General features: G+C 40.8%; 3 protein-coding genes across 14 annotated transcripts in view; 1 reads left to right on the top strand and 2 right to left on the bottom strand.

Annotated features, from left to right (window-relative positions):
* Positions 1–743, bottom strand: part of DZANK1 (double zinc ribbon and ankyrin repeat domains 1) — a 67,121-nt gene extending 66,378 nt beyond the window's left edge. For 6 of the 8 annotated variants that reach the window (XM_029918902.1, XM_029918901.1, XM_029918906.1 and 3 more), the window contains exon 1: positions 642–743. The gene's annotated coding sequence lies outside the window, so the exon portion shown is untranslated. The other 2 variants (XM_029918907.1, XM_029918903.1) reach the window with 2 other exon arrangements.
* A 287-nt stretch (positions 744–1,030) lies between these two features.
* POLR3F (RNA polymerase III subunit F) lies at positions 1,031–14,726 on the top strand. 5 transcript variants are annotated; one of them, XR_003901436.1, is made up of 10 exons: positions 1,031–1,219; positions 2,262–2,379; positions 5,561–5,628; positions 5,986–6,006; positions 6,135–6,202; positions 7,869–7,981; positions 9,600–9,743; positions 9,926–10,033; positions 11,834–12,215; positions 13,064–13,147. XR_003901436.1 is itself a non-coding variant. In XM_029918910.1 (10 exons), exons 1-10 carry the CDS (start codon positions 1,158–1,160, stop codon positions 13,139–13,141), a joined length of 972 nt encoding a protein of 323 aa, XP_029774770.1. In that variant the 5' UTR covers positions 1,034–1,157; the 3' UTR covers positions 13,142–14,726. The 5 variants fall into 5 exon arrangements, 3 of the variants coding, with proteins under 3 accessions (XP_029774772.1, XP_029774770.1, XP_029774771.1); XM_029918910.1 differs by having other exon boundaries at positions 1,034–1,219; positions 11,834–12,025; positions 13,064–14,726; XR_003901437.1 differs by lacking the exon at positions 5,986–6,006 and having other exon boundaries at positions 1,032–1,219.
* Positions 14,727–15,187: 461 nt separating this feature from the next.
* RBBP9 (RB binding protein 9, serine hydrolase) lies at positions 15,188–24,050 on the bottom strand. Its single transcript, XM_029918913.1, has 5 exons — positions 23,886–24,050; positions 22,651–22,693; positions 21,751–21,856; positions 17,974–18,059; positions 15,188–17,548 (listed from the first exon to the last, which is right to left on the bottom strand). The coding sequence occupies exons 1-5, from the start codon at positions 23,982–23,984 to the stop codon at positions 17,322–17,324; spliced, it is 561 nt and encodes a 186-aa protein (XP_029774773.1). The 5' UTR covers positions 23,985–24,050; the 3' UTR covers positions 15,188–17,321.

Below are 24,050 nucleotides of genomic sequence, written 5' to 3'. Positions count from 1 at the left end.
TCACGTTCGTGGGTTCGAGCCCCGCGTCAGGCTCTGTGCTGACAGCTAGCTCAGAGCCTGGAGCCTGCTTCCAATTCTGTGTCTCCTTCTCTCTCTGCCCCTCCCCCTCTCATGCTCTGTCTCTCTCTGTATCAAAAATAAATAAAACATTTTTAAAAATTTAAAAAAAATTAAAAAATAAAATACATATATTTATATAGGAAAAAATATAGCTAGCTAGATAGATAGATATAGATATAGATGTAGATATAGATACAGATAGATGATAGATAGATAGATAGATAGATAGATAGGAATAACACGCGCAGCGAGTAGGAGCTACCCTTGGGAGGCTGGGGTGGCCAGTGGGCCCCAAGCGAATAGGATCAAGAAGTAAGCTACCATGCTAGGCAAATGGCAGTTTAAGGTCAACAGCATCCCTCACCCATCAAATCCTTCCATCAAGACCGCCCCCTCGCCTCCCGGATCCGGAACCCCATCCGGTCCCCGTCCCTGTCCATCAGAAGCAGATAGGGACGCCCGCTTCCTTTCGGCTGAAGTGAGGGAGGCCCTTCTCCTCCTGCTCCCTCTCTTCCAACGGCCACCAGAACCTGGATTGGGATCCCCGAGGTACCACCACTGTCCCCAGTCAGGCAACCCACCTCTTACCACCTCTTGCCCTCTCCTCTGCCGCCTCCGGGTTTCCACAGACGCTGCGAGCAGCGCCCCTCCCACTGAGAGCTGGGCAGGTGATTGGCGGAAACTGACTTCCTAACAACCAGCCCCGCCCCCTGCCGTTTAGCTGGGAGACAGGTACCCGTCTCCCGCGCCTTTCCTAAAGGCGACACTGCAGGTCTCTGAGAATATGCCTTCACAGAGGCTGGATAGTGCTTAGAGGTGGCATCCCAACATAGAATGAGGGAACCAGGCTCGTTGGTCCGACAAGCATTGACTTTCTGAAAAACAAGAATAAAATGTAGCGGTGAGGGCAAGACATGCGGATCAGGCGCGGCTTGACCACCTTAAGCCGACAGAACAAGTAAGGACCGGCTGCGACACGAGGAAGAAGGCCCCTTGCCCAAGCCGGGCCCTGTCTTTCACCGGTTTTTCCGTTCCCCAGCTGGGTAGCCGGCGGCTCCTAGCATCTCTTCCAACGGGAGGCCGGGAACTGGGCAGTTATGGCCGAGGTGAAGGTGAAGGTGCAGCCACCCGACGCAGATCCCGTCGAAATAGAAAACAGGTAAACCAGTGAATGAGGCTCCTTCCCTGCTCTGTAGCCCCCCTCAGGCGGCCGGTAGTTTGTGCAGGCGGACCCTTTCTACGGGGACCCTTGGTAGGTACCCTTGTACGCAGGAAGGGGATCTTGAGGTTTGGAGCCTCCCTCCCATCCCTGGACCGCAGACTTCTTAAGAAGTTCCGGATGAGTTTGATATTTTGCGACTTTATGTATCTGATCTTGCCCCGGTGCAGTTCGGAAAGCTGTGATGATGTGCTTTCTTCCTATGTTAAGGTGGTCGACGCCCAGAGAGGACTTGGCGTTTTTCTCGTCGTACTTGTGGATACATACGCTGATCCAGGATCGCACTTGTCCTAAGGAACCTCTCCCAACAGGACGTTTGGGCAAAGTTAGGGTGCAGTGTGGATTTTTGAAGCCCCGTTAAGCCAAATAGTTTCCATGCAGTATTTAAATCAAGATTTTAGGTCACCTAAAGCCTCTCCTAATTTTATATTTTTAGGTTACCACATAGTTTTAAAGACCTTGACTTTCGCAAACTTATGAAAACACGTACGATGATCCTATGACAAGGTGGATAGTTGGGTTGATTTTTTGTTTGGTATAGATAATTCCACAAGCAGGCCCAGTTGTGGTTAATTGGCATAACAAATTTTGTCTTCCCGCCAGACTTATCTGATTTGCCTCCCTGCAGACTATGACTGCGCAACGCACTGCATATTAACTTTGTCGTAGTTGTTCTGTTTGAGAAAATTGAAGCCTCAGATTTAACATATTTTGTGTGTGTTTCCTTCTGACTTTTGTTATAATTTAAAGTTCATATTAGGAAAGAAGCACTCCCTTAAATAATAATAGTAATAATGTACACATGTACTTTATCTTGCTCAATTTCTAACATGCTTTGATCCACAACTATCATAGAAATCTAGATCATCTGCCAAATGACAAAAAAAAATCACAATTTCAAACTGTTCTGTTGTATTTTTCTCCCACTTCCTCTTGAAATAGGTCAAAACATGAATAGTATTATTATTGCCTTTTTTCCTAGGATTATAGAATTATGTCACCAGTTCCCTCATGGAATCACAGACCAAGTAATTCAGAATGAAATGCCTCATATAGAAGCCCAGCAGCGGGCAGTGGCCATCAATAGACTGCTGTCCATGGTAAGGCAAATTCAACTAGTTGATGTAATTATTTATGTGTTATTACTGTCATTACTTCCTGTTGTGTAGATGGGAAGCCATTCAAAAGTGTGTTAGGTTAAGACGCCAAACCAGGTAACAGCTCAGACTGCCTGAACTGAGGAAAGAAGAAATAAAGAAATAATCACACATCATTTTACAAAATGAATGAAATAAATTTTTCTGTGTTAACTGTTGTCTTTGTTAACCTAATTGTCATTGTGATACACAGGGCACATAGTCCTAGTCTGCTCTCACCTTCTGTGTGCTTCTTGCTGTTGGTATTGGGCTGTTGCCTATGAAATATGCCCCATCTGGCTTTTCTTCAGGTTACCACAGAGTTGGTTCCTTAGAGTTTCGGTCTCCACAGTCTCACCCTCACCCTCACTCTCACTCCTCCCTCTGAGCATTTCAGTGGGCAGGAATGAGTCCAGTCACACTGCAGTGGGGTTTTTCAATGAACCCCTTCTACCTGCTCTTACCTCTTCTCCTGGGCTGCTAATGTCCCCAAACACCCCACCTTGTGGCTCCCCATCCTCTAAGTCTGCCTATTTCTCCTTCTATTTCTCCATCATCAAAACTCCCATGTCTTGAAATCATTTCAGTTTGATTGTAGTAGAAATTGAGTGAAAGATTTCTACACTAAGAACTCATATGGAAATTTGAATACAGGGAACGTTCCTTTAACTACTCTTTTCAATGGCTGGCAGACTTTTTCTATAAAGTGCCAGATAGTAGGCATTGTAGGCTTTTCAGGCCATGTGGTTTCTGTCATAACTACTCAACTCTGCAGAAAAGTAGCCATAAACCATTCATAAACACATCAGCATGGCTGCATTCCAGTAAAACCTTATTTATAAAAATGAGCAGTGGGCCAGATTGCTCACCTCTGTTTTAGTACTGTTGGTGATTTCTGATCCGTTCATCGTAGTGAAGGACTCCGCTCCAGGAGAGAGAGTGAAGGGGATGCTGAAGGTTGTGGCAATGGAGACTGTTTTTGTCCTCTGACTACCCTTTCAGCCCTTTGCTTTCTGTCTGAAAATCCTCCTCAGTACCTGTCTCTGTCTTCATCTCTACAGCCCCATCTCCTGCCAGACTAGGGTTGTGAGCAGTGGTGGAGCTGTGATGACTTTTAAGGGAATAATTTTTAGTAAGTCACAAAGGGTTGCTGATTTCAGCTCATAGATAGCTCTCAGATTTGTTCCCTCATTTCCATTCCTGCATGTGTCAGGCTCTTGACTTCTTCCTGGACTATTTCAGTATATTCTAATGGGCTCTCCTGCCTCCATCTGCCTCAGTGCAGCCAGCCTGATTTTTCTTTCAAGTAGGCTTCACACCCTGCAAGTGCAGGGCTTGAACTCGTGACTCTGAGATCAAGACCTGAGCTGAGATCAAGAGTCAGATGCTTGGGGCGCCTGGGTGGCTCAGTCGGTTAAGCCTCCGGCTTTGGCTCAGGTCAGATCTCACGTTCGTGGGTTCGAGCCCCGCATCAGGCTCTGTGCTGACAGCTAGCTCAGGGCCTGGAGCCTGCTTCCAGTTCTGTGTCTCCTTCTCTCTCTGCCCCTCCCCCTCTCATGTTCTGTCTCTCTCTGTATCAAAAGTAAATAAAACATTAAAAAAAAAAGTTTAAAAAAAAAAAGAGTCGGATGCTTAACTGACTGAGCCACCCAGCTGCTCCTTGAGCTGTCTTAAATACAGAGCTGACCAAGTCATTTGTGGCCCACAATCCTCTCAACACTACAGATTCGAGTCCACACTCCTGGGTTTACCACACTGAGCCCCCTGCCTTCCTTACCCATTCTGCCTCAAAAGTTAGGTTTCAGGGGAACAGATTATTTTTGGTTCCCTGTGACATCATGCCTCAGGTCCTTTAGTTAGAAGGCCCTTCTTCCCTTTTTTCACAGACTAACTCCTCATTCTCCTTCAAGATTCAGCTCTGCTATTGTCTCCCAGAAAGTTTCTCTGAGTCCGCCCCTCTCTCTGCTGCTCTGAGCGTCCATTCCATCCTTAACTTATCTCTGTGTTGACACCAGTGAGATAGTATTGATGTTAGCTGTGTGATTCTCTTAGAATTCGTGTTTGTCCCCGCAGACATGAAGCACAGTATAGGTTTTCAGGAAACGTTCAGAGGCTGAATTAAACAACCTCCCAATGGAACTTTGTGGTTCGATTCTGATGCTTAGTGGGGCTCAGGGAGGGAGGTTATTACTGTTCATCTGAATGTAACCTGTTTCCAAGCCATGTGCCATCCCAGTCTTAATGTGCGGGGCTGGGGCCCCTCCTAGCCACGGACTCCCCAAACTGCCTCAAGTCCAGTGATCTGGCCATCGGCGCGCTCCAAAGTCCACTCCCAAGGACGTGCTTTGCTTTACTTTTGATTTGTTCTGTAAAACCAAAACGATTGCATCTTTTATTCTTTGGTTGACCTTTCTAATTTTCGTGTAATACAATAGAAGTCACACAAATCAGTAAATATCACTACTTATTTTATAAATTTTAGTTAATCATGTTACGGATTTATGCATATTAGCCTTTATTTGAACTTTTTAATTATAAAAGTTCTTTATGTTTATATTATACATAATTGAATTTGAATATGGGTTTTTACTTATTATTCTAAAGCTGCTTGTTCAGAATTCTTTTCTCAGTGGTCATATAACCAAGCTAGGACACTAGCATATAGGAAATTGTTAGGTATTAATAATTTGGAGAATGATGACATAAAGCACTAAGTTTTCGAGAATGTATTACATGTGATGTGTAGGCAAAGACAGAAGTCTCTAGTGAGGAGCTAACAAATAACTGCAAGGCAGGATGTTTTGGTTTGTATAACATTTTAAAGAATACGTTAACATTTGTGGTTGATTTAGAGGTACCCAGGTGGCTCAGTCGGTTGGGCGTCCAACTTTGGCTCAGGTCATGATCTCATGGCTCGTGGGTTTGAGCCCCGCATTGGGCTCTGTGCTGACAGCTCGGAACCTGGAGCCTGCTTCAGATTCTTTCTCTCTGCCCCTCCCCCACTCATACTCTGTCTCTCCCTCAAGAATAAATAAACATTTTTTAAATGTTAAAATTTAAAAAATTATAAAAATAAAACACTTATGGCTGATTTAAAATAGCTCCAAAATAATTCATTGTTCTTTTCTGTTAAAAAAAACTTTAGGGCCAATTGGATCTCTTAAGGAGCAATACAGGCCTTCTGTATAGAATAAAGGATTCTCAGAATGCTGGGTAAGCACCCAATTTTTTATTTTTAGAAACCTTAATGATTACAAACATAATCTATGTGCTGGGGGAAGAAAGTCAATATAGAATTGCATAATGTAAATCTGTCCTGCATACCATTCTTGCCTCTTATCATGAGTTCCATTTCTCAGAGATAACTGCTCTTAATATTTGGTATATGTCCTTTCTTCTAGGTGTATATATAAATATATAGAAATGATTATATATTTATATACTATATATAATCTCTTTTTTTCTTTTTTTTTTTTTTAACAAAAATGGGATCATGCTATCCATACTGTTTTGCAACTTGTTTTTTTCACTTACTATATCTTGGACATCTTTTCATTCTGGTACATACAGCCCTGTCTCATTCTTTTTAAGGTAAGCCCTTATTTTGGTAAATAAGTCAATGTGATGACCTTGTCCACTAATTCGTTAAAATGGTTATGTAGATAATTAGATCATCCTGTATCTCTTTGCCTTTTTAATTCTTCTTTGTTCGCCTACAGTAAAATGAAAGGATCAGATAACCAAGAAAAACTAGTATATCAAATCATAGAGGATGCAGGAAATAAAGGTAAGCATGTGAAGGAAGAAGCAGGAAGAAACTTCCTGGTCTTTGTCTTTAGGACCAGAAATAGGGAATGAGATATGGCTCCCCAGGGTATAGGTCTATGTATAGAGAATGCTGCCCTGTATGTTAAAAGAAGAGGAAACATGACCTAAACATGTAACGTGCATATGCTATAGAGGGGCACCCGGAAGTGAGGCCATTGCTGCCTCCAGGGAGGGTAGGAGCTAGGTGGCTGTGGGCAGGGATGGAAAGGCACTTCTGAATTCTAATCCTTAAAACTTAAGGATCTGCTGTTGTTTTATTTTTGTTTGTTCTTAAGTCTCACTTTCTAAACTTTGGAGGCCTATGTTTCTTCATGTTTATCTTATCTGTAAATTATGGATAATAACATCTCTCTGGTTTTTGGAGAAACCAGAGGGATGTCTAGTGCAGAGTCGCAGTGCCTGACTGTGGTCTCTCAGCAACTATGAAATTTCTCTCTATCTCCTTACAGAATTTTATCTAAACTGCTGTAATTACAATCTAGGATTCATTTGAGTCACCAATACTAGTTTCAACAGTGTATTGACCATGATATAATCTAAATATCATTCTTGTATTTATTAGGAGTTAAATTAATATTTTAAAAAATAGACTTATGCAAAAAGCCATGCTCTATTTTAAAAAATTCTTCCTATCTCATTATGCCTCTGTGCTGGGAAGAAAATAGGGTATATAAAACATGTTTTATATAAAATTCCATATACAGCCCTTCTTTAAAAGAAAAACTGGGGCAGCAGGGTGGCTGAGTCAGTTAAGTGTCCACCTTTGGTCCAGGTCATGATCTCACAGTTTGTGGGTTCAAGCCCCATGTCAGGCTCTGGGCTAACACTCGAGAGCCTGCCTGGGATTCTTTGTCTCCCTCTCTCTCTGTCCCTCCCTACCTCTCTCTCTCAAAAATAAATAAATAAGCATTTCAAAAAAGGAAAGAGAAATCATAGCTTCCTGCACAGGGCTTTTGGTGGCTGTGAGAACCACAATCTTTTCTTTTTCATCTCCTAAATATAGTTTCGTATAAGTAATGGGTATACAGGCACACAGATGCTTACATAAAGCATTTTTTGCTCTCCATTGACAGTGGCAACTGACCTTGACCCAAACTTAAGTTACAGTCTAAATACAATCTAAAGTAGGAGTGCCTGGATGGCTAAGTTGGCTAAGTGTCTGACTCTTGATTTTGGCTCAGGTCATGATCCCAAGTTTGTGGGATCACGCCCCCAGTCGGGCTCTGTACGGACAGCACAGAGCCTGCTTGGGATCCTCTCCCCCCTCCCTTTCTCTCTCTGCCACCCCCAACTCATGCTTTCTCTCAAAAAATAATAAACTTGAAAAAACACAAATCTAAGGTAAAAACAGTAGGAAACAGAAGTTGGGGTGCAAGAGGGGATGGAAAAGACAATATAAGTTAATTCAGTAATATTCAGGACTTTTCTTGCATTAAAAAATACCTTTGTATGTTTTTTATTATGTTATCTGAGATTCTTACCTGTAAGTCACTGTTTTCTCTATAGCTGTGCTCTAGGAATATATGCATATACACATATTTACTAGTTTTGGCATGGGATTCAGGAGTAGGACTGTAAACACACATCCTGTGGTGTTGAACTCATTTTACTCTACTTTCTTACAGGAATATGGAGTAGAGATATCCGATACAAAAGTAACCTACCATTAACAGAAATTAACAAAATTCTAAAGAATTTGGAAAGTAAAAAGCTTATCAAAGCTGTTAAGTCTGTGGCAGTGAGTACTTTTCTCTTTTCTTCCCCCAAGTGTTCCCTGTATTTTGTTTTGGTGCAAGTACATTTCAAGATTTGAATTGTTCTTTAAGCTGTGTCATGATTTAAAACTACTTGTCAAAAAGATTTCTAAAAATTTACCTCAAGTTGGATTGGTTTGGAGATGTTGCCTAGACTTATCACTGCCTCATTAACTCTTTGTGTCTCACCTGCTGTTAAAGCTAAAACCACTTTACTTTCTTCGGTAAAGAATTTTTGGAATCATGAGCATTTTTCCTGGATTTCCAGTGTGTAAGATAACCTACTTCATCCTGGCATATTAGATTGCTCATTCAACAGATACCTGTGATGTTTGCTCTGTGCCAGGCACTCTTGTGGTGTTTGGGATACAGGAGTAAACAAGTCAGAGAAAGATCTCCACCCTGTCTGTTCCCGTACGTGGTATTTTAAATAACAGCTTTATTGACATGCCATAAAATTGATCTGCTCAAAATGTACAATTTGGTAGTGTTTAGTATATTCCTAAAGCTGTGCAGCATCACACCATTGTAATTTTAGGACATTTTCATCACCCGTGAAATGCGACCTCACTAGCAGTCACCTGCCTCCCTGCCCGTAGGACTTCACAACCAGTAATGTAGTTTTTGTCTCTGTGGATCTGCCTCTTGTGGACATTTTGTATAAGGTGGTCTTTTGTGTCAAGCTTCTTTCATTTATACAGTGTTTTCAAGGTTTCAAGCTGAAGTAGTATTAGATTATAACCCAAAGTATAAAATATACCTCATGAAGTATAAATCTTCATGAGTCTATACTGATATAAATGTTTAAATAAATAAGTGACCGATCTTCCCATGAGTGGAGAGAAGAATAGACAAATCTCCTGTGCAGAAGAGTTCCAGGTAATTTAGGTAGACACTCTGCCCTCAAGGAAGTAGAATGTAACTCCCCCTCCTTAAGTGTGGGATCTGCATACTGATACCCTCCAAACATGGCAAGGCTAGGGAAGGAAGGAAGTTTATAGTAGAGAAAACAGAGAAATGCTAACTCAAGCACACGATCAACGTTAACATCAACACTGAGAAGTCCTAGGGATGGTGATTGGTCATCACTTGGTGACGATTGAGTACCCTTGATGGGATATGGTGAGAAAGACTGTGGTCTTTTCCCCAGTCTTTTCCTGAGAAAAACATCACACAAATCCCAGTCAAGGGGCGTCTTACAGAATACCCAACCAGTAATTCTCAGAACTGGCAAGTTCTCAAAAACAAGGCAAGTCTGAGAAGCTGTCAACCAGAAGTTGCCAAGGAAACAACCAGTAAATGTAGTGTGGTATCCTGAATAGGTTCTTGACTCAGAAAAGGAACACTAGGGGAAAACTAAGGAAATCTCAGTATAGACTTTAGGTAATAATGATGTACCAATATTGGTTCATTAATTGTAATAAATGTACCCTACTAATATGTAAGATGTTAATAAGAGGGAAAACTGAGCACATGGCAAATGTACCATCTTTACAATAATTGTGTAAATCTATAACTGCTCTAAAATAACAATGTTTTTATCTTCCTTTTGGAAGACTTACTTATCTTACAACCACATCTGCTGTGCATGTTTCTTCCTAGGCCTCAAAAAAGAAAGTATATATGCTCTATAACCTGCAGCCAGACCGGTCTGTGACTGGAGGAGCCTGGTACAGTGACCAGGATTTTGAATCAGAATTTGTAGAGGTGCTTAACCAACAGTGTTTTAAATTTCTGCAAACCAAGGTGAGGCATAACTGAGGACACATCACTGCAAATTTTTTAAAGTTTCTATTGTATTTTATAGGACTTGAAAATGTTCAAGTTGGGAATTTTTATTAAACAGTACATTCTGATTTTCACACTATATAAATTGTATTCAGAAAACACCAGTGTTCTTGCTGAGATTTGTGCTTCTACCCTTATAGGCAGAAACAGCACGAGAAAGCAAACAGAATCCAATGATACAAAGAAATAGTTCATTTGCTTCATCACATGAAGTGTGGAAGTACATCTGTGAATTGGGGATCAGTAAGGTGAGAGCTTAGGTTTTTAATTTTCATCTTACTTTTTATTTAAAAATTTTTTGTTAATATTTGTTTTTGAGAGAGACACAGATGGTGATTGGGTTGGAGCTAAGAGTAAGAAAGACACAGAGTTGAAAGCAGGCTCCAGGCTCTGAGCTTTCAGCACAGAGCCCAGTGCAGGGCTTGAACTCACAAGCCATGAGGTCATGACCTAAGATGAAGTCAGAAGCTCAACCAACTGAGCCACCCAGGTGCCCCTTCATTTTATTTTTTTTTTAAGATACTCTTCATCACAGGGGTATAGTTTACAATGTATTCTAAACATATTTGACCCAGACCCTTTTTTCAGGTGATACCTGTGAAAACTGTGCAGAATCCACTTTTAGAAAGCACTGTCCTAAGCCATTTATTTTCTTTTTCTTTTTTATTTTTTTTAATGTCTTTTATTTATTTTTGAGAGACAGAGAGAGACAGTGCGAGCAGGGGAGGGTCAGAGAGAAAGGGAGACATAGAATCCGAAGCAGCCTCCAGGCTCTGAGCCACCTGTCAGCACAGAGCCCAATTCAGGGCTCGAACTCACGAACCATGAGATCATGACCTGAGCTGTAGTCGACGCTTAACCGATTGAACCACCCAGATGCCCCATGTCCTAAGCCATTTATACAAAGGTGACTGTCCTGTCATCGGGCACTGTCTGATCTGTATGTACCTAAGCTTGGCTTATAGAGCAACAGCGTAGAGCCTGGCAGTGCACTGCACTCCCAAAATTCAAGTCTGTTCTGACAAGGTCTTGACTTTCTCAGGGACATTTCAACATAGGTGCCAAAGCTTGGTCATCACATCAATTGTCATGTATTGGTATTGTCCCACTTGTAAGAGGCGAATGGTGTCATCAGCATATTCTTTTGAAGACTTGTATGTAATGATACAGTGCTGGATGATTTTCATAATCAGAGAAGAAACTGAAATGGCCATTTGGACAAGTCATTTTCATTTCCTAGACCCCAGATTTCTCATTTATTTAAAATTTTTATAAATTTTTTAAAATGTTTTTATTTATTTTTTTTTTGAGACAGAGACAGAGCATGAGAGGGGGAGGGGCAGAAAGAAACGGAGACACAGAACCGGAAGCAGGTTCCAGGTTCTGAGCTAACTGTCAGCACAGAGCCTGACGCGGGGCTCGAACCCATGAACGTGAAATCTGACCTGAGCCGAAGTCGGAGGCTTAACCGACTGAGCCACCCAGGCGCCCCTAAAATTTTTTAATGTTTACTTATTTTTGAGAGAGAGAGAGAGAGCGTAAATGGGGGAGGGTCAGAGAGAGAGGCACAGAATCCCAAGCAGGCTCCAGGCTCTGAGCTGTAAGCACGGAGCTCCATGTGGGGCTTGAACTCAAACTATGAGATCATGACCTGAACAAAAGTCAGACGCTTAACAGACTGAGCCACCCAGGTACCCCACAGATTTCTCATTTATAAAAACTATGAATTTGGACTATTTGATATCTAAAATAACTTTCTGCTTGAACATTTTATAAATCCCCATCAAGTTCTTGCTAAGGAAATGTTACTTTACAAGACTTCCAGATTTTAGGTAATAGAATAGAAACATAGTATCAAATTCAGCATGAGGTTAGAGTTCTGTGCCTTGCGCTAACTTGGGCTGTTTTTCAGCTCTGTGCTTTAAATTGCTCATCAGCACAATGCTTCCCCACTCATGGCAGAACTGCGACCCTTTACCATTTAAACACCCTCCGACAGGATGTCTTCTTGTGCTTTCTGTGTCCTTTCTAATGCACCCCCTTTCCAGGTAGAATTGTCCATGGAGGACATTGAAACTATCTTAAATACACTCATTTATGATGGGAAAGTGGAGATGACTATCATTGCTGCAAAAGAAGGCACAGTTGGCAGTGTGGATGGACACATGAAACTGTACAGAGCAGTCAATCCGATCATCCCACCCACAGGTTTGGTCCGGGCCCCCTGCGGACTCTGCCCGGTGAGTTCAGGTGGCTTCGAGTCACGCCTGACTGCCACCAAGTGCAGATGCCACATAACTTACCAGCAAGCACACCCTAGTTTTTTGATTCTCAGCGTTGACCAACAGCAGCTCAAACCTCCATGTAAACCTTGATGACAGGCCTTGGATGAACAAGTCATTACTTCACATTCCTTTTTAGAATAACCAGGTTAGGGAAATTTGTGTTTTTCTGCCTTTGACCCTAAAATGGACAATTTTTAATGAGGGCTAATTGTTTAACCTAAGTAGGGAGGAATATAGGATTTGTTGAGAACCTTCCACAGGCTAGGCATGTTCTTGAAGATTTATGTGGTCTCATTTAATCCTCTTCCTGTCCCTTGGAGCTAGTGGTGTTATTTCTGCATAAGCACAAAGCTAAGGAATATCCAGGATATACAGCTTAGGAAGAGCCAGGATTCACAACCAGAGAGGTTCTCTCCCCGGCAGCGTGCCCGGCACTCGTCATGCACTCGCGCGGCACACTTCATGCTCGCCGGCTGCGTGCTGTAGGCCCTGTCCCAGCGCTCGTAGCTGCTGCTGCAGGTTTTATTTCATTCGTTACACTGGCCCTTGTCTGTATGCCTAAGCTGTCTGTGTCCTGGTTTCAACTCCTCGGGGAAAAAAGCAAGCATATTGGGAATTCTATTTAGCACCCTTTCCAAAAGAGAATGAAGCTAAACATGAGACGTTTGCTTAGTCAAACATACATATAGATCTGTTTTCCTGTATTCCTTTACCTGCTGATAGCTTTGGGCCCAGTGGGCAGGTGAACATGTCATGTTAGTGCTACGGTGAAAGCTCTCTCATTAACTAACTTTACAATCACACAGCAGGTCCTTAAATACAGCCCTAGTCTCCTTCAGTTTCACAGTTTCACGTTTAATACTGCTTTAGAAAATGGTTGGGCCTTATATGCTTTGTTAACAGAACGTAGTTGTAGTTGACACTTAAGACTTTGCCTATAATGTAATAATTTTTAAACTCTCATTTGACTGTAAACTTTCTTCTTTCTTAAAGGTTTTTGACGACTGCCATGAAGGTGGTGAGATTTCACCATCAAACTGTATTTATATGACAGAGTGGCTCGAATTTTAAAAGAGCTAGGAACTTTACTGACATTTTGCAAATGAAGTTACTTTGAGAGCAAATAATTTAATTCATGATGGAACATCAAATACCTTTGAAAGCAAACTTCACAATAATGAATAGACCAGCTGCATGAAAAAATATTTTTTTATCTATGAAGACTAAATTTATATTGGTAGAGTAGCCAACGGAATATGAAGCCGGTAAGGTTAATACTGAAAGCCATTCTCCGATAAATTCTTAGAACTTCTGGAAGACCACCTTCAGAAGCCTTCAAGACTTTGATGGTTCTTGGAAAATGAAGCCAATAAATCCATATTTGCCAAATACTATGATTATGGCTAGACCTTAAAAATGCCCTTTTTCAAGATAGTTATTAAGGTCTTCATTGGAAATTTTTTATATCTAGTTCACTATTGCCATTTGTTTTCCCTTTCCTCAGTGGTTTCATTGAGAAGGAATTAAAAGTGGTGGGGCAGGAATAGCATTTAGGGAAAAGTGGGGAAGAGAGAGTGAAACATCCCTTTTCCACACTATTAATTCCTGATGTCAGAAATACTCTTTCAGAGAATTATGCATTGTACTTACCTCAAATCCAAATGATGACTATTATCAAGGATTTTCAGCACAGTTATGATTATTCTCATCCAAAAGAGAATGCTTTCACTAGCCCTTTGTTACAGGCTTCCAAATTTCACTCTGTAGTTCAACTGTATTATTTGCTAGAGTTGTCCCATAATCCATTGCCCTCCATTTATACTTCATTGTGAGCAGGGTACTATTCTTCTTTTCTTGTCCTATTTTAAATGTGTTTCCTTACTCTCTTCTAAAGTCCTGGTGCAGTTGGTCTAAACGAAGCAGAAAGTCATTATAATTGTTCTCAGTTCTAATAGTACTTCCAGTCCTAATCGTTAACCATAGAGAGAGCAGTAGGTTATTCGGTGTACTACTGCACAGAAACTAGGTTTTTAGGATCTCAGCTATTGTATTTTCAATTTGTATTCCACTTAATGATTTCTGTGTCCAAGCCAAAAGCATGGGATCAAGGGAAAGGAATTCAAGGTCAGCCATTACTGATGCCAGAGTTCGCTACCAGTTTGGAGATACTCCAAGTGAGCAGCCATCAGAAGGACAATTTTGAGATAAAGGGATCAATAAAATGAAATTAAGCTCAGTAACCGACTAAGAACCAGATGGAACATGTGACCAGCTCTACAAAATAGCATTCGATGATACTAGCACTTTGAAACAAGGATCATTTCAAGTATCGGATATTTAGAAGATACGGAAGAATCTAGGAGGCTGCAACTACATAAGGTTTCTCTTCCACCCCCAAAGAAAGCTAGAATAGTAAGAACATTATCTGTCCTTCTTGGAACCTGGCCTGTCACAGAGGCGCTAGTCTGATTTAATGAGAAAACTGAACTTGGGGGAAAGGTAGATGTGGGGAGAAGGAAGCAGTTCATGTATTAACTACAGATTTTGTATTATGTCTTGATAGCCAAAGATTGATTTTTAAAGCTTACAATCAAAGGCTACATAAAAGTTTATTGACTCACCAGAATGAAGAGACCCTTTAAATGCTTTTCCCACAGCATGCCTTTCATTCTGAATATTAACTGGAGAAAAGAGATAATAGTTTAAAAATCTAGCACCTCTAATATATAGTTAAATGGATATTTACCCACCAGAAGTAAACTTTGACCAAAATAAATACGGGGTTCCAGACTCATAACCGCAAAAAACAAAACAGAAAAAAAATCCACAAAAAAATGTAATGAAGTCTTAATCCTTAACAGTTGCTTTCCATTTAATATAAGGTTTTTTTGGTCACCTGAGAATAGATACGCCCCTGAGTCTGTCAGGGCCCTTCTGCTTTGTTTACTAAGGATCATAGGGAGTCAGACAATCCTAAGAGAGCGTGACTTAGAAGTTTAAATGGATAGTTTATGTGGCATTCTCCTATAAAATTCCTCTGAGCTTAGTTTGGTGAGGAGTAAGTTTTATGAGCCATGATTTTTATGGTGATCAGCTGAATAAAAACTAGTCAAGTAATTTCAAGTTGATTGACTTTTACTTTGAACTCTTATTCATTATTAGATGGTGGGTAAGGGAAAAATAAAAATACAGGCACTAGATCACTGCTGTCCAACAGAAGTTTTTATAGTGATGATAGTATTCCATATCTGCTGTTCAGTAAAAGTAGCCACTAGTCACTTCGTGACTGTGAAGACTTGAATAAAGAACAGAATTTTCAATTTATAGCTACCTGTGGTTATTGGCTACCATATTAGCACAATCCTTGCAGTCATATAGGTCTACATTAATTATAGGAATGAAGAATTTCAAAATTATTTCTTAATTGTATGTATTTGTTTTCCTGTGGAGAAAGAGTACAACAAAATTATTAGAACTGTTATTTGTAGTATAAGTTTGTAATTTGTTGAAAAAAGACTTCCAAAAACAAGGCCGAGAATAAGAACAATTAATAATTCCAAATAATACAAATAGAATCAAACTTTGGTTATAGGCTTGGTCAAATCAAACGTCTTTAAGAAAATTATTACTCAAAAAAAAAATTATTACTCGATTTATCTAATTTGCTTCTCACTAATATATCAAATAAGTTGTTTTAAACGTAGTCATAAATGTAGTCATTTTAATTATAAAAGTAATACATGTTCATTGTTCATTATAACAAACTCCGATAATCCCCAGGTGTACAAAGTAAAGAGACTTCCTTCAAACTGTACCTAAAATTCCCATTCCCCAAAGATAACTGCTCTTAAAAGTTTAGAGTCTTTCCTTTTTTTCTTTGGGCACTAAATTTAGAAACCAAAACTTTTCAGGTTAAAATGATGGCTTTGAATCTCCTTTAGACATAAATAGTAAGGAAATTCGTAGTTTTGCAGCAAGCATCAGGTTCTGTAACATTAAGTATGAAGTCACTGGAAATAGTTTTGAGTCAATACTTGGGAATCACAACAGCCAAGAAATGTTGGGAAAGGAAAAGCATTTTTTTTTGAAGGAGTGTGATCAGAAGAAAAGTGGAATGATGCTTGAAAGCAAGCTAAAGGAATAGGGAATTTAAAAGGCAGAACTCTTTACAGAACAAAATTTGAAGTATGGAAAGATTACATTAAAAAGTACTTTAAAATTTTGTAACAAAATCTAAATTATTCCCATGATTTCATCCTTTGACATGAAGTTTCTCAGGCTTACAGAGAATTATTTAAAGAACGTGGCTAGGGTAATCCTAATGGCAGAGGTCACAAATGGGTGGCTTGGACTTTGTGTGTCTTGCAGTGTTTGTAAATTTATTTACGTTGTTGTTGCCAACTTATATAATCCATATGTACAAGTACTGGGTATAATTCATATACATATGAACTGTGTATATAAATAAACATATAGTCCATAGATATGAAAAACACTGCATGAAGTTTTTCCCTCAAAAAAATCAGAAAATTGGCAACACCCTGCCACCTTCCCAGATGGCAACAGTTTAGACAGGGCACAAGTTCTCTGTGCTGTCCTAATCCCCACCACACATCTAGTTGTCCGGGCTGACATATTTGTACAGGCTGGGCTTCTGTTCCCTGCCTGATCTGGCAGACCCCTGGCTCTTAGATCCATATGTATCCCTCTCCCTAACGTGCTTGAAGGGAGGGCAGGGGTCAAAGGTGAAAGCCCTAGTCTGGGTTTAATGTTTTGGGCCAGCTCAAAACACCTAGTGTCTTGAGGTCTAAGCCAACACTCTGGACCTTAGTATTTTCTTCACCCCACCCCACCCTGCCACCTAAGACAAAGGTTCATTTCAAAGAGGAGTACAACTCCTACAACATACACAAAACTAGTTTTATTCTGGACTGGGAATCAGGAAAGCTGGATTCTGCTTCTGTCTCACTCACTTTGGACAGATAAAGGTAGTTAAACTGTCCTTACATCCCTAATCAAATGGGGAAAATACTACTTTAGTTCATGGTAGTTTGTGAGACAGAGATCCAATGGAAAATGGAAATGCTGTTTGTAACTTAGTTTGAATACTGAACTTGTGGGTGTTTTTTCAAAACTTTAATCTGTTTTATGTGTCCACTAATCATCTGATAATAGATGATTTTTATCTATTAATAACCTGATCATTGCTCTACCCCTATATTGGAATGCAAAATAGCAGAAGTGATCCTGTCTATGCTGGTACTTTCAGCATAGACTTTACCACACTGATCAGTTCGTGAAACTCCGTGTTCTGAAAGTGGCCACGGTCAGTGAATCTGTACAATTTGGCTTCCAACCTGTCAGCCACTTCTTGTTGTTCCTTCCAGGGAAGGAAAGGATCATCAGTGGAGCCAAACTGCACAATGTGAGGGCAGTTGGCTTTGATCTTCTCCCACTGCCAGGGACGGCTGAAGTATCCTATGGAGGGGGAAAAAATTACATTATATATATATATAGCCTATTACTGCCCATGGGTATTTCCCATTCTAGCCATGGTAAATATCTAGCAAAGACCATAGCAGACACACAGAAGCTGAGCTTGAGTCAGAAGTCCATTAGTTTTCAAATCTGTAGAGCTTAATATCATAGCTACTTGTGAAGGGGAGTTATGTGGCTCAGATAAAATCAGGCCTCTAGAGTAAAATGTATGAGAAAGTGGTCTATCACCTCTCAGAGGGTCTAATTTGTAAAGAAGGGCGAAATATGTTTCTTAAATATGTTTCTTATCTGTGACTAGAGAGGTTTTTTTAGCCTATCCCAAAGCCAGTACTATTTAACCTGATCAGGTACCCCTGTGACTAGAGGAAGGGTTTTTCTGAATCAGTTTCTGCCTTCGGACTTACCACTGGCACGCTCATTTTCATCCCCCAAGTCAGAGGTGTATGCAGCCACTAACACAATAGCATATACTCGGTGTGTTTCTGCATACCTAGAGAAAGAGAAAAGATGTCAGCTAGTACTTAATGTTAAATCTGATTGCCAAAAAGTAAAACAAACAAACAAACAACACCACATAAAACTCATTTGACTTAGCTTACAGAAGGCAGGTGCTATATGCTGTTGAAGTTAATATAGAAAAAAAAAAAAGTAAGGAAACTACAGAACTCCAAGCCCAGTGGCTAATAAATTACCTTGGCTACTTGATGAGTTTCTACTTATTTTTCAAGGTAGTCCAAACCTCTTTGGTTTCCTTTCAAAAAAAAAAAAAAAAGAGTGGGCACACCTGGGTGGCTCAGTCAGTTGAGTGTCCAACTTCAGGTCAGGTCATGATCTTGTGGTGCGTGAGTTTGAACCCCATGTCAGGCTTGCTGCTGTCAGCCTGTCAGTGCAGAGCCTGCTTTGAATCCTGTCCCCCTCTTTCTGTCCCTCTCCCGCTTGTGTTCTCCCAAAAAATAAATATATCTTTTTTAAGTTTAGTCATTATCTTTGATGTACCTATTCACCTACCTTCAATATGCATCAGCACTGCTTGGTTGGTTAACATATAGATTCAGTGCCAGAGCATCTGATTCAGAGTTGGTACAAGGCCCAGGGACCTGCATTTTAAGGCATGACACCCCCCAACCCAGATGACTAAAACAAGTGACCTGTAAGCCGTATTTTACGAAATACTGTACCACAGCAGAAATGTACCTCTTTTGCGGCACACTCCACATTGCACTGTATTACTCTTTGTGTTGTATTCTATCTGTCTTCCCCAATAAACCTTCAGGTCCTTAAAGGCAGGTGTGAGCCTTCTTGATTTCTGTGACCTTGGGGCCTAGTACAGTGCCCAGCAAGCAGACATTCAGCAAAGACTAGGTTAGGGAAAGATGAGGAACAGTAATAGTTTCAAGGGACCTTTGTGCCAGGAAAAACTTAGGGTTGGTGTTTTGTTTTGCCATCTAAACTTTTTGCTCAACCATTTGTTTTGAAAAATTTCAAACCTACAGGAAAGTTGAATAACAAGTACCTAGATTAATTTTACCACATTTCACACTAAACACATCAAATGTGTCCCCTAAGAACAAGGTAGTCTCTTATATATCCACAGTGCCATGAGCACACCCGGTACATTTAACACTGAGGTAGGAATACTGTCTGTATTCATTTTTAGCCAGTCATACCAAAAATGTTCTTTAAAGCTGCTTTGCTTTTTTTTATAGTTTATGTATTTAAGATAGATAAAGAGGGTGCGTGTGCACCCAGGAGAGAGACAGAAAGGGAGAGAGAATCCCAAGCAGGCTTTGCACTGTTAGCACGGAGCCTGATATGAGGCTTGAACTTACAAACTAGGAGATTGCAACCTGAGCTGAAATCAAGAGTCAGACACTTAAACAACTGAGCCACCCAAGCACCCCCAAAACTGCTGTTCAATCCTAGATCCAGTCAAAGATCATGCATTGCATTTGGTTTTCATGACTCTGTTCACTTTTAAATTTTTTGTTTTGAATGACATTGATAATTTTTAAGAATTTAAGCCAATTGTTTTGTATATCACCTCTAAACTGAACTTGTTTCCTCGTGATTAGACGAGATTAAACATTTTTGGCAAGAATACTACAAAGGCAATGTGTCCTTCCCACTCCATCACATCAGAGACACACAATGCTAGTGTCCCTTTATTGGTGAGATTAAGTTTGATTACTTAAGGTGATATCAGATATCCATTGTAAAGACACAATTGTCCCCTTTGTGATTAGTGAGTAATCTGCAGGGTGGTTCTCTGTGGCTCTAACAATATCCTTTCCCCCTACAATCTTATACCCCATACTGGCATGTATTTTCTCCTTGCCTACGTTACTTTAGATGTTAATTTTCAGAAGGTTGTAGACAATCCTGCAGTAAGTTTCTTACGTATGTATGTATGTATGTATTGTAAGTATGTATGTGTGTGTTTTGTTTTATTTTTTTAAAACGTTTATTTTAAGAGACAGACTGCAAGTAGGGGAGGGGCAGTGAGAGAGGGAGATCCAGAATCCAAAGCAGGCTCTGAGCTGTCAGCACAGAGCTCACATGGGGCTCGAACTCAGGAGCTGTGAGACCAGGACCTGAGCCAAAGTCCAAAGCTTAATCGACTGAGTCATTCAGGTGCCCCTTGTTTTATTTTTAAAAGAAAGACAGAGTGCAAGCAGGGGAAGGGCAGAGAGAGAGGGAGACACAGAATCTGAAGCAGGCTCCAGGGTTTGAGCTGTCAGCACAGAGCCTGACAAGCAGGGCTTGAACCCTCATACGCTGAGATTCTGACATGGACTGAAGTCAGACGCTTAACCGACTGAGCCACCCAGGCACCATGGGGATTTTTTTTTAAGTTTTTTTTTAATTTATTTTGAGACCGAGAGAAAGAGTGTGAACAGGGGAGGGGCAGAAAGAGCAGATCCTAAGCAGGCACTGCCCTGACGACACAAAGCCCAATGTGGGGCTTGAATCCATGAACCATGAGATCATGACCTGAGCGAAAATCAAGTCGGGTGCCCAACCGACTGGCCCACCCAAGGTGCCCCAGTTACAGGGATCTTTAAAAGAAGGCACATCTTTACGGGGCACCTGGGTGGCTCAGTCGGTTAAGCATCCGACTTTGGCCCAGGTCATGATCTCACGGTTCGTGGGTTCGAGCCTCGTGTCAGGCTCTGTGCTAACAGCTCAGAGCCTGGAGCCTGCTTCTGATTCTGTGTCACCTTCTCTTTCAGCCCCTCCCCCACTCATGTTCTGTCTCTCTCTGTCTCAAAAATAAATAAACTATATTAAAAAAAATTTTTTTTAAAGGCACATCTTTATTAGCCAATTGCCTGAGAAAATTCAGTTGGCCTTGATCTGGTACAGATTTCAGCATAAAGAGATTATTTCATTTTCCAGACAACCTTTGGCAGCTTATAAACACTATGTAGTATAATTCTGCAGCTCCACATTGGAAAGCATTATCTCATAGCTTCAAATGATGGAAAGGTTATGGAATTTGGCAGGGTTCTCTGACATGCAATTCATGTGCCATCCTGAGCAACTGCTTGAGACAAGAGATTACAAAAAAACTATATTCCTTCATCATCCAGCCTAGCAAACATGCAAAAAACCCAACCCTAATATAGCTTAGTCAGCCAGCTAAGTCCTATCCCCTAGGCCTTATAAGCCCAAAGGGGGAGACATGATCTTATAACCAAGAACATCAAGGGAGCTAAGGACTGGGGGTTGCTGGGTGGTGTAACAGCCTCAGCCCTCTAACAAGTATTTGTTGAGCATCTACCATATGCAAGACACTCTTCTAGGCACTGAGGTTTCAATGTCAGAGTGAATAAAGTCCCACCCCATGGAGCTTACATTTTTATTGGCCAGAGACAAGACATACACAGGACATCAGAGGTTGAAAAGTGTAATAGATTAAAAGAGGAATACCAAGATACAAAGGGGATAGGAGGCATTGTTTCACTTGGAGTGATTAGAGTAGGCCTCAGTGAAAAGAGACATTCGCGTAGAGACTTAAAGAAGAGAAAGTCGTGCAAGGATCTAGGAACAGAGTATGCCAGGTAGAACAGGGGCAAGCACAGGCCTAAGGTAGGCACGTAGTTGGCAAGTTCAAGGAACTACAGTGAGGTCTGTAAGCCAGCTGGAGCCCACACACGGTGGTAGTTCAACAAGTGTCGCACCTCATGGCTGCAATGGCCCCAGAACTGTGGCCTATGATGATGGTCTTCTCATCACAGTGCAGCTCAGTCTCCATGAAGGGCAGCCAGATGCTCTCTCGAGCTGTAACTAAGGTTTGGGGTAAAGAAAGAGTGTCATTTGATAGGGACAGTCTTAGTCTAATGCCGCCCCACCTTTCTAACAGAGGACCACTCAGCATTTCTCAATTTAAGAACTGTAGGACCACAGGGGAGATGGGGCTGTTTCAATAGAGCCAACAATTTATGTGGTGCTGTTTGAAAGACTCAAGTCCATAACTTTGCTATATATGTATATGTGTGTATATATATATATATATATATATATATAGCTTTTATATTTTTACCATGTTCTTATAAGAAAATACTGAGGAAATAATAAAAATGTAATTCTGAAACTTTGATGTAAACTTTCAAACTTAAGAAAAAATTCTAGACAACATTCTCAAATTCACATGTATAAATATTCTTTCTTTCCTAAGTGGAAAGTCCTGACACAAGTCCTGGGCATAGTCAGAACAAAAGTGAAATATTTGGATCTCATATAGGCGCTGTAAAGTTTTACTAATCTCTGTCTCACATGAAACACTCATACATTTTGCCTGAAAATATCTGTTGAGTCTGTGGACTTACAGAAGGGAAAATCAAGTTGCTTTCAAAATTGAAAATTAAATTTTACCAAGCCCAGGTGCTTTTCCTGATCCTTACTAGAATTTTCTACGATGCTTTTTGGTTTACACCTTTTTCCCCAAACTACTTGCCATCATTCCTTCTTAGGTATATATTCCCTTTGGCTTCTCTACAATGATATTCCTGTTCTCTACCAGAATGGCAAGATCAAAACCCAACAAGATGAAACTACTTAAAAACACATTTAAAACTTACTTGGGTCAGGCATGTTTTTAGCCAAACACTGGAAACCAGGTATCTATGACACGAGGGGGAAAAGAAAGCTATAATAAAGAGCTCAATTACAACTAACACTTTGCTAATAAGAAATGAGACACCTGCTATGATCTCTATCAATTCAATTAAGTCTTTGCTCATATTATGAAATGATATGCCATTGGATTACATGTGAACAGACAACCCTCTTGATAAACTCCCATCCGTCTGTAGTTCTTACCTACCCAGCTCTGTAAATATCTGCATTTGTACATCTCTGTTTATCACCATAGGCATGTATCTACAGAGGCATCATGAATGAATGCATTCTAGACAAACTGACCTGGAGTCAAACAGACTGTGCACCAGGGAGTGGGTAAAACATGGTACAAAACGTAGTACAGAAAGAGATCCCACTTTCTTGGACAGTGTCAGCCCTGCTCTTTTTGGTTTGTAGCTCTGGCCTTGGTTTTTAGCTACAACCCTAGAATGTTATTCTAGAAACATACTCTAGAGGATGGCAAACCAGGAAGCAGTCCTATTGATTGGTTATGGAAGAGGTTAAAAAAAAAAAAATCAAGATGCACAAAACAACTACAGTTGGACACCATTTGTATAAAGCTTACAAAGAAGCCAAATCAAATAAGATATTGTTCAAAGTATATGCACATAGTTGCAAAACTATATTCATTTTTAAAAGAGGAGCAAATGAAAAAAATTTCAGGATGGCAGGGAAATGGGATGGGGTATACAGGAGGCTTCGAAGGGGTTTTTAATGCTGAAGATTTTAGTTTGGTTATGGAGCCTCAGGTATTCATTACATTATAGTTCATAATTTACATATATGTCACATACATCTTTCTCCTATATTAAATATTACACATTGATTTTTTTTTAATGTAAGTCAGGAAGCAGTGAAGATAGATGTACACTTATCTAGGAAGCCCCAAATCTGAACCAGCAGCAGACGCAGGAAGACAGGGGATGCTCTAAGAGTTGGTGCCTTGTACTCGAACCACTGAACCTGCAGAGAAGTCTTCCAGGCAGCTTTATCCACCAAAATTCTGACCACTAGTTCTAGAGTTTGAGACAGTGAAGCGGGGAGAGCAATGAAAACACACAGGGCTTTGCTGACGGGGAAGGGGCTGGGGGCGAAGTGAACACACGTTCAAACTTCAGTCCACTGTCCCCTCCGTCCCCTTAAAGCTCCCAGCGCAGTTGGGTTTGTCTCTTACCTGCTCCAGCCCCTTCTTCACCCAGCCGTACCAGCCATGAGTGGCCACATCCCCACCTCCGTTCCCGGGAACAATAACTGCCTTGCTCGGAGAAGCCATGAGCGCAGAGTGGATAGGGTCGACTGGCAGCTGGGCCTGCACGGCGGAGAGCCCGAGTCTGCATCC

The sequence above is a fragment of the Suricata suricatta genome, chromosome 12 (assembly GCF_006229205.1).
Source record: "Suricata suricatta isolate VVHF042 chromosome 12, meerkat_22Aug2017_6uvM2_HiC, whole genome shotgun sequence".
Taxonomy (NCBI): Eukaryota; Metazoa; Chordata; class Mammalia; order Carnivora; family Herpestidae; genus Suricata; species Suricata suricatta.
Note: the sequence above shows the minus strand (reverse complement) of the source record. Positions and strands in the feature narration are given on the sequence as shown.

What these genes read in the sequence shown, in the direction of transcription:
- POLR3F (XM_029918910.1), top strand. Translation starts at nt 1,158, where the DNA reads ATGGCCGAGGTGAAGGTGAAGGTGCAGCCACCCGACGCAGATCCCGTC. An exon ending in TTAAATTTCTGCAAACCAAG is followed by an intron (nt 9,744 to 9,925) that starts GTGAGGCATAAC and finishes CTACCCTTATAG; the next exon opens with GCAGAAACAGCACGAGAAAG. An exon ending in GTGAATTGGGGATCAGTAAG is followed by an intron (nt 10,034 to 11,833) that starts GTGAGAGCTTAG and finishes CCCCCTTTCCAG; the next exon opens with GTAGAATTGTCCATGGAGGA.
- RBBP9 (XM_029918913.1), bottom strand. Translation starts at nt 23,984, where the DNA reads ATGGCTTCTCCGAGCAAGGCAGTTATTGTTCCCGGGAACGGAGGTGGG. An exon ending in TGAAGAAGGGGCTGGAGCAG is followed by an intron (nt 22,694 to 23,885) that starts GTAAGAGACAAA and finishes CTCGTGTCATAG; the next exon opens with ATACCTGGTTTCCAGTGTTT. An exon ending in GGGGCCATTGCAGCCATGAG is followed by an intron (nt 18,060 to 21,750) that starts GTGCGACACTTG and finishes CTCTTTCTCTAG; the next exon opens with GTATGCAGAAACACACCGAG.